Source organism: Octopus bimaculoides, chromosome 16, assembly GCF_001194135.2.
Source record: "Octopus bimaculoides isolate UCB-OBI-ISO-001 chromosome 16, ASM119413v2, whole genome shotgun sequence".
Taxonomy (NCBI): domain Eukaryota; kingdom Metazoa; phylum Mollusca; class Cephalopoda; order Octopoda; family Octopodidae; genus Octopus; species Octopus bimaculoides.
Window position 1 is genome coordinate 54,094,910 of NC_068996.1, and position 10,945 is coordinate 54,105,854.

At 34.2% G+C, this 10,945-nt stretch overlaps 1 protein-coding gene across 4 annotated transcripts in view; it reads left to right on the forward strand.

The window, feature by feature from the left end:
• The window catches only part of LOC106884153 (potassium voltage-gated channel subfamily H member 1), a 430,860-nt gene that overhangs the window by 37,944 nt on the left and 381,971 nt on the right, over positions 1–10,945 (forward strand). For 2 of the 4 annotated variants that reach the window (XM_052973779.1, XM_052973780.1), the window contains exon 2: positions 439–465. The exons of the other annotated variants lie outside the window; for them this stretch is intronic. In XM_052973779.1, the coding sequence (XP_052829739.1) occupies positions 439–465 (27 nt within the window). The remainder of the gene's footprint in view (positions 1–438; positions 466–10,945) is intronic. 4 annotated transcript variants of the gene reach the window in all.

The window sequence follows — 10,945 nt, forward strand, 5'->3', positions numbered from 1 at the left end:
TATATATATATATATATATATATATACACACACACTACACAATACATACATACACTCACACACACGTACATGTAGATAGATATACAGACGTAATAAAAAAAGGAGGGTTGTCAGAACTCTATTGTCTCTATTGTATCGATCTTAATTTCTTTTAAATTCCTGAAGAGAATGGCAGTGATGCCCACCTATGAAGTCCTTTAGGAGTGATATTCAGGATGGATCATTATATTAGCATGAAAACCGAACAATATAGAATATTTTCTTTTTTTTTTTTTAACTGATAATAATTCATTCCATTAGGTGCCAACGATCTTTATTTGATAGTTACACACAATCTTCTTGTATATATTCTGGGTCTTATGTGTCACCATATTATCTACATCAACGGAATTTTTAACTCCTAAGTTTATTGTACATATTTTTTTATTATATATATAGATAGAGAGAAAGAGAGAGCACAAATATGTAAGTATTAATGTATATCTATACCTAGATTCTATATGTTACACCAAAGTCTTCTCTAAACCCAAAAAGTAGCTTATTCTCCTTATTGAATAGTAGGCTGAGAATAAAACACTAAAACAATACCTTTTAGTTGAAAGAAAATAATAAAATGCACTTGGATGAAACAAAGGTTAGTAATTTTTGATGTCCAGTATTGTATTCTTTTGGTCTTCTGATGTTGCAAACCTCTACCACACCCCATAAGCATAGTTAAATGTTATTGTTTCTATGTGGTGTTTTGTATTTTAGTTTTAGTTGTTAGATATTATGTAGTAGTTAACTTTTGTAATATTCAATATGTATGCTGTTGATTAGCACAGAGAAATATATGTGACAAAGTTTTCGTACATTTACCAGTTAAACTTGCGTGTAACACCCACGTAATTATTTGTGATCCCTATAAGCCCATTTCTCATTTTGCGTGACGTCTGAGCTTGTATGTCCTTCACTCCATCGAAAATCATTGCTGTAGAACACATGAGAATATATGCTGTGTAGTAGGTTTTATATTATTGAGTGGCGCTTGCATATTACCATCGTCGTCTTCGTCGTCACGACCACCACAACCATCACCACCACCACCACCACTCTCCTCTTCCTCTTCCTCCTCTTCCCCCTGTCGTCGTCGTGGTCGTCATCACCAGCATCATGCTTTTAATAGTTTCATAAAAGTTTTTTCTGCTCTACCATGGAAAAATGGGAGTTACTGAAGAGCGACCAGAATTGCATTCTAGTGGATATATTTTACTGTTCCTAGCAATATATTTATATTTCGCCTGTTTCTTTTTTGCGTGTGTATTATATATATATATATATATATATATATATATATATATATATATATATATATATATATATATATATATATATATATACAGTCAACAGGTGAGATCTATAATAGCTCAATCTGGAAAACACATTGTTGAAGTCAACTGATCTGAACTTACATTCCGGACTTATTATGAATGACTGAGCTTATGGTGTGACGAGTAGCCAGGAGAAAAATCCAGGCGAGCTGATATGGAGATAGTGATACTGATAAACATGATTAGGCTTCATATATATAAGTATATATACATATGTATACACATATAGGTATATATAGAGATATACAAACACCGATAGATATTCAGAAGGTAAAAACCTATGTACAATCATTAAAATATTTTTGACAAATAAATTTACATGGAGTTTAAAAAATACAGTTTTCTGTAAATTTATTTATCAATACATACATATATCTTACTTTCTGAGTTCAAATTCCGCCGAGGTTGACTTTGCCTTTCATCCTTTTGGGCTCGACAAATTAAGTACCAATTGCATACTGGGGTCGAGCTAATCGACTGTTCTCCTCACCCAAAATTTCGAGCCTTGTGCCTAACGTAGAAAAGAATATATACAAATATCTATGTTTGTACAAAGTGCTTATCATAAGAATATTTTTAGGTTTTGTATATCCCTATATAGATCTACATGTGTATAAATATGAATGTATATTTATATATACCAAGTCTATAGTCCCGGGCTGACCAAAGCCTTGTGAGTGGATTTGGTAGACGGAAACTGTTAAAAGCCCGTTGTATGTATGTATATATGTATGTGTGTGTATATGTTTGTGTGTCTGTGTTTGTCCCATCCAACATCGCTTGACAACCGATGCTGATGTGTATACGTATGTATTTGTGTATGCATATATGTATGTATTTATGTATGCATGTATGAATCTGTGTGCGTGTGTCTGTGTCTGTATTTGTCCCCATATCATCGCTTGATAACCGATGTTAGTCCCCGTAACTTTGCGGTTCGGCAAAAGGAAAAAGATAGAACAAGTGTTAGCCTTAAAAAGAAAGTCCTGAGTTTGATTTGTATTATTAAAACGCCTCAAGGCAGTGTCCCAGCATGGCCGCACTCAAATGACTGAAACAAGTAAAAGAGATGAAAAAAATAAGATAGAAGTAATAATAATTGACTATTGGCCACAAGGGCCGCAAAATGCATTTAGGATAATACAAACCCAGTGATTCCCTTATCAACCTCAAAGGGTTTTATAATTATAAGAACACAAATAAAATTAATAAATACAAATTATGAAAGTAAAATAACAATAGACCCACACCCACAAGAAGAAGAATGCAATTGCCGTGAGAAAGAAAGAAAGAAACAAAGAAAGAAAAGGAAAGGAACGAACGAACGAAAGCAGGAAGAAAGAAAGAAAGAAAGAAATAAAGAAAGAAAGAAAGAAAGAAAGAAAGAAAGTACATAACAGATCGGAAAAAAGGATAGACCTCTTCCCCAATGATAAATCTTTAGCATTCGAACAGTAAAAAAATATGACTTGGCAGGGCTCGGATCGATTAGTTGAAGAAGGTTGAATGAAGAACAGGCTTGTGCTGCCACGCGTTCACACATATCTACATCCATTTAGACGTACACAAACACGCACACACACACACACACACACATACAGGCCCAAACATAAACTCCCCTGCATGAAGAGTCAGAAACGTACAATCAACATTTCTTCTTCTTCTTCTCCTCCTCCATCTTCTTCTTCTTCTTCTTCTTCTTCTTCTTCTTCTTCTTCTTCTTCTTCTTCTTCTTCTTCTTCTTCTTCTTTTTCTTCTTCTTCTTCTTCTTCTTCTTCTTCTTCTTCTTCTTCTTCTTCTTCTTCTTCTTCTTCTCCTCCTCCTCCTTCTTCCTAACACCGATAGTAAAACGTCCATCTTACTGTTATTTGAGGTCTCTGGGTGAGGCTTTGAACAGCTCGTGTTAAACAAAGCAATAAGTACAACGAAAACATAACAATGATATTGATAATAACAAAAATAACGATAAAAGCAAAAAGTTCGTTAAGTTAAATTCGGCAAAGTATTAGTAGAGATTACATCAACGCCAACTACTGTAAGAAATCGTCTGTAGGGTATAATCAAAGCAGAACGATATATATCGACGAGGTTTGGCATTTTAAGACTGGAGCGGACACATACCCAGGGAAAGAACAACAGAGATGTAAAAGTGAAGAATTACACAATGAGTAATTCGATGTAGGAACAGGATAGCTAGCAACATCCTACAAGTAACAATACGAGAAAGTACTGGGTGAGATATCACCGCGGCATGTTGGGAAAAAGCCGAAAACAAGCCTATATCGTCCTACCTCTTTACTTTTAAGTAAGTTCTTAAGGCAGGCTAATACCATTTTCAGTTCCTCCTTGGAACAAAGGGCGCAAGAACATTTCCCTCACTAGTATGGCCAGGCATTTTCCGTCAACGACCATTTGAACTATCGTCTGGTGGACTCCACTAGTAAATCTGGGTAAAATTTGTTATTATGAGTCTCTACCCAGCATTTATGCACCACTTGGATCTGAATACAGGGACTGGTTGGTGATGGGAAATTCAGCGGGAGCCCTAAAACTCGTGGGTGGAGAACCACGAACCAAGAGTTCAATCATCAAACTTTTATATGAACACATACATACACACATACATACATTCATATGCAAACATACATACATACATGCATACATACATACATGCATGCATACATACATACATACATACATACATACATACATACATACATATATACAGACACACATACATACTTGGATACATACATACATACATACATACATAAATACCTACCTACATACATACAGACACACATACATGCGTACAGAAACATACATACATGCATGCATACATACATACATACATACATACATACATACATACATATATGCATGCATGCATAGATACATACATAAATCCATCCATAAACAGATATATACATGCATAAATCCATCCATCCATCCATTACATACATATATACTTACATATACACGCACACACTCATACATACTTACGTACTTATATACATATAATTACATACATATATATATATATATCCAAGTATGCATGTGAATATTTATGCATGTGTATGTGTATATATATATATATAGTGAAGATGCGTGATAGGCTGGTCAAAGATATTCAGTTGACAATCGTAGGGTTGTGAGTTTTATCCCCAGCGGCGCGTGGTGTCTTTCGGCCAGATACTATTTCACATCGCCGCAGTCCATTCAGCCGGCAAAACTGAGTTGTACCGTTATCCAAGTGACCCAGCCTTATCACAGTGTGTGTCATGCTGGATCTCCCTCAGAAGAGTACATATGTCTGTGGAGTGTGTGCAATTAATTTCACGAGTTGGATGTTCCGTTGATTGGATCAGCTGGAACACCTGTCGTAATATACACTTGCTTCCCGACCACATGGTTCCGGGTTCAGTCCCACTGCGTTGTACTTTGGGCAAGTGTCTTCTACATTAGCCTCGGGCCGACCAAAGCCTTGTGAGTGAATTTGGTAGACAGAAATTAAAAGAAGCCCGTCATATATATATATATATATATATATATGTATGCATATGTTTGTGTGTCTGTGTTTGTCCCTCCACCATCGGCTGACAACCGCTATTGGTGTGTTTACGTCCCCGTAACTTAGCGGTTCGGTAAAAGTGACCGATAGAATAAGTACTAGGCTTACAAAGAATAATTCCTAGAGTCGATTTGTTCGACTAAAGGTGGTGCTCCAGCATGAAACATGTAAAAGAATTTTTAAAAAATAAAAGAATACAAACACACACGCACATATGAGCATGTTAAACATTAGACAAACATAAATGCAGCTTGTTATTCTTTCCGCTGGGAAACTTTTAAAACGATGAAATTATGTTTTCCACTTATTATACACGAGTGAATGTATATTCATTTATATATATATAATTTAGGCGTAGGAGTGGCTGTGTGGTAAGTAACTTGCTTACCAACCACATGGTCCCGGGTTCAGTCCCACTACGTGGCATCTTGGGCAAGTGTCTTCTACTATAACCTCGGGCCGACCAAAGCCTTGTGAGTGGATTTGGTAGACGGAAACTGAAAGAAGCCCGTCGTATATATGTATATATATATATGTATGTGTGTATGTGTTTGTGTGTCTGTGTTTGTTCCCCCAACATCGCTTGACAACCGATGCTGGTGTGTTTATGTCCCCGTAACTTAGCGGTTCGGCAATAGAGACCGATAGAATAAGTACTAGGCTTCTAAAGAATAAGTCCTGGGGTCGATTTGCTCGACTAAAGGCGGTGCTCCAGCATGGCCACAGTCAAAAGACTGAAACAAGTAAAAGAGTAAAAAAGAGTACATGCATGTGTTTACATATATTTATATACACACACACACATATATAAATATGCATGTGTGTGTGTGTGTGAGCTTGTGAGTATATGTGTGTGTGTTTTTATAAAACTGCTTGATATCTGACACTCCTGTGCATTAGAAAACTGCGATTTTCATCATCTCTAAAACAATATCTTCCACATTTCTTTTGTTTGTTTGTTTGTTGTTGTTGTTTACCCACAGTTCAGTTCTGCTCCATCAGACCTATGATGGAGGACATTTCGTCCTTGAGTATCTCTCTCTATCCAGGTACAGTGCTGCAGTCAGCAGAGAGATTTTTTTGTTATTTAGATAGAGACATTTCTTTATCTCGTTCAGTTAGTTAACGTCATTAATATTCGTTCTTTTTAATTTTATTAACCAAATTTGTATCAAAGATGGAAAGTATTGGGCCTTATTTATTGTTGAAATACATTAAAACAATTGTATTTTTAAAAATTGTTCTTTGTTTTCTGTTATTTAAGTTCTCTTTTAATGTTTAATAAATTAGGCACACTGAATCGAGTTAACAGCTCATGGCTAATAAACAGTCATATTCTGAAACTTCGTTGTATAATCCGACTGTTAACAACAATTACTGGATTAGTTTGCAGATTAATACATATGGTCCTAACTATTTCTGTTTTAGCAATGTAGATTAAGTTAATGAAATGAATTAATTATTTATTTTATAGGAAAATATATTAAATCATTCACTATTTGAGCTAAAAATAGACACAATATTAAACTATGGCATAAAATTTAGATTATAAATAGCAATGAATAATGATTATGGAGGAAAGTATAATAAGCAACAGTCAAAAGTTATCGAATTTTTCCTACAATTATTTAAGAGAGAAAATATCTACAAATGTTATTATTCTTTGATAGATTTGACGATTATTTCAGTAGAAAAAGGTTCATAGACATCGATTCCTAACAAAAAATACATTTAAAATGTAGTTATCAAATATATGCTCTAGTTATAAACCGTTACATATTTGGATGAAATAATCCTGACAAACTCGCTGATCAGATTATCATTCGGCTGGGAAGTAGATTTGATTTCCAAATCTGTTAACATTATTATTTTTTTCTTTTTTAGCTTTTTAGCTTTATTTGTAGATACTGCTTTGCTAGATTATCAATATCAAGTCTGGTCAAAATCAATCTGAAATATATGACAACTTTGTTTAAGTCAATGATTTTATCTAATTTTATAATGCGTTCAGAATTATGGTTCGAATTATTTAGAAACAACTGTAGATTCAAAGTTTCACATTTGAATAATTCTTTTGTTCACGAATTAACATATATAGGTTTCATTTAAACCTGAATTTCTATAACAAGTTTGTACAAGAGACTTATCGAACGTGCAATGTGACAGTTTATTCCGAATCGCTGAACAAGGTTGAATCATTCAGTCTGTTAATACAGTACTTAATTGGCATGCCGTTTGTCATCAGCTACTGTCAGTGCAGCAGCATATATCGAATAGAATTGACATTGATTTATGTTTCAAACTCGTTACTATATTTCTGTGATGAAAATTCATTCGAAGCTTTCATTCTCTCTCTCTCCTTTTCTCTTTCTCTCGCTCTCTCTTTCTATATTCTCTCTCTTTTTCTATTTCTATTTCTATCTCTCTCTTTCTCTATATCTCGTTCACTATCTCTCTTTCTCTATCTCCTTCCCTCTCCCTCTTATGCATACAAATATGCATATATAGCATACATATGTATAAATATATGTACCTACACACACACATATAGATGCTATATATGCACATGCATACAACACACACACGCACAAAACGATGCATATATATATATATATATATATATATATATATATATATATAGAGAGAGAGAGAGAGAGAGAGAGAGAGAGAGAGATAAATATATAGATAGATAGATAGATAGATAGATAGATAGATAGATAGATAGATAGATAGATAGATAGATAGATAGAAAACCAAGATAAATACATCACAATTCAGTGTACATAGACAATATTATCCCGGCCTGCTGTTATCATAATATCACATGTTTCATACTCGTACCGCCTCCACTGAAGAGACAACTAAACGATTACATAGTTACAAGGTGCGTTCAAAAAGTATCCGAATTTTATTTTTTCCCGCCAAAACTAATACCGCATGGGCAGAATCTTTTGGGTGGAAAATGACGCCACTCTTCCTGTGCATGAGCAAAAATTTTCGCACCGGTAGGCCGCATGAGTTCCCAAATGTTATTCATGTGGCACAGACATTTAGTGTGCACTCGTGGGATTTTTGGTTTTACGCAAAATGATTGAACGCATCGTATAGAAATATTGCTTCAAGTTTTACCATCCAATTCACTGGTACGTCGGTTGAATACCACAGAAATAGGTGTATAATACAAATTACAAACAATAAATTAGAGAGATTCAATTGATAATCTCAAAATTTATTTATATTATAATATAACATAATATACTATAAAATTTTATTATAGCATATTATGTTATATTATAATATGAAAAAATTATTAAAAAAACCTAAAAAGCCAACAATTTGTTTCGACTTATATACATTATTTGATTCATAAACAATTCATATTCATGTATATAAGTATCATCAGGGTTTTGGTTCAAAAGACAAACGAAATTCCGTGTGAAAGGACTGCCAGATTGGAAAAAAAAAATGATTTAAATATATTTCTATATATCTTAAATAATATTAATCCAAATTCGTTTAGGTCAAAGACAATTTTTGGTTATTTTAATAACATACAACTACAATATATAAGTATATAAATGCATTTGGATTAATATTATTTGAGATCTATAGAAATATATTTCGATTGTTGTAGATTCTATTTAATTATTTTGTCCGTTATGGTTTTGTTTTTTTTAATTGTACTTGTTATGCAGTTGAAAGGTTAAACAGATATTTGAATCAATGTTTTGCAATCTGGCCGTCCTTTCAAACGGAATTTCGCCAGTCTTTTGAACCAAAACCCTGAAGAGTCTTATATACATGGATATGAATTGTTTATATATCAAATTATGCATATAAGTTTAAACAAAGGCTATGTTAGCCTCCTGAAGGGATGGTGCCATCCAAGAAAATACTGGTACAATAACTAATATTTTGGGGGAATTAATTTTCTTAAAACAATAGGTGTATATATAAAACGATGTAGTTTATATTCATATAAAAGAAGAAAAAGAAATTGGAGATTGGAAAGTAAATTGTTTATTATTAACAAATGGTGATGATTGATTTGTTGTTGATAATAAACAATTATCAACTCCCCAGTCGCCATTTTCTTTTTCTCATATATATATATATATATATATATATATAACAAGTAGAGAGTCCGAAAACATCACTACTGTTACTAACAGACACAACTATTTGTGCCAACATTTCCAAACTCCCAGAATCTGTGCAAATTTATAAAAGCTCTAAAGAACAATAAACCCAAGTGATGCCATAGCATACAAATCCACCATCTTTCTATGATTACATTGAAATATTGTAGTAAGGCTAAAATCCTTGACATCACTAGCTTACACATACCACTCTCTAAATCATAACATTGATTCAGATGTTCAGCCAATATTCTACTCCCGAACCCCTACACGTACCATCCTAACTAACTTAGGCATCCGCTAAACACTAAGCATGCATCCCTATATTCCATCGTCATCTTGCAAGAAAATATCGTTTGTACCTGGATAGCTCTTTACCGCCCACAATCCAAGAGACAACTCTAATGAACTAAATATTTTTTCCTCTCTGCGTTTGGCCCGAGTGATTCCTTTCACGAATTTCGTTCAGATTTTCTAGAATAGTTTTAAGACTCAACCAGATGTGACACTTTCAAACCTCCAATAAGAAACATCTCACATCATGCTGTTCCTTGCAGCCATTGTTTCTTAACTTCTGGTATGAAACCAACAGGTAATTTTGAGTATTATGTGACAACAATATTATATTTCATTTCTTCTATTGACTCACACATCAAAATATTCTGCATCACCTGGATAAACAATACAATGCCAGCAAAAGTATTCTTGTCACATCAATAAACTTTCAAGTTCCGAGTGGAATACTGTGGGGACTTGTTATCTCAAACACACTTTTCAAGTTGTACCTATACGGACTTTCCATACATCCAGAGAAACACACATACAGGTAGCATCATACATCCTTCCACCATTCTTGAGGTTCTATTGCACAGATGCACCTACCTACTTGATTCTGCTAGAAAGCTGAGATTCTAATAATATACTTAAAGTATGTATCACTTACCAAATATGGTATTGCTCTATTTATATAGCGATCACCACACGCAGCAGCATAAAGATACCACGCTTATAGAACAACAAAATAACAAGACGTTACATTTAACTCCTCTACGACGTTCACAGCACATTTAGAAAAAAACAGTAACAAGGAGGTCTCTTTCTCTTACTCCCAGCTATTAGTTGGCTGTTGTCACCTCTGAGTTTACTCGTCATTTGAAATTCTTGTTTTCGTTCTAGGGCAGGTAGGCTTGGTGGTGTTACCAGTTAAGTCACCGACGACCCAACCATGCGACATGTTAAGAGTTGCACTAAGAATGACTACACACACGCACTCACACACACATACGCCCAGATATGTATACGTATATGAATATTTATACATACGTATTCATAAACACACACACACACACACACACACACACACATACACACACACACACACACACACACACACGCAATCCGTAATGAATATAAAAAAACAATAGTGGTTTATTGATACGGGAGGTTGTAGATTTTTTTCATATTGAAGTACAATAAATTCAAAAAAGGTTCTTTTTATAATTCACGGTAGGCGAGGAATGGAGTAGGTAAGATCCGAGCTACATATGTTTCATAGCAAGCAGAACCTCAGAAGTGGTAAATATCCAAGCGAGGTGTATACCACAGGCTACTCTCTAGGTCAAAGATATCTTGATTAAATTATGATTGAATGTTCCATGTGTTAACATGTACCTCCTTGCGACAATGAAAACTTTCATTTTAATCAAGATACCCTTGGTCTGAAAAGCAGCCTGCGGTATACACTTCGCTCGGATATTTATCACTTCCGAGGTTCCTCTCACTATCAATCATATTTAGCCTGGATCTTATCTACTCCATTCCTTAACCCTTGGGTGCATATATATAAATATATATATATATATATA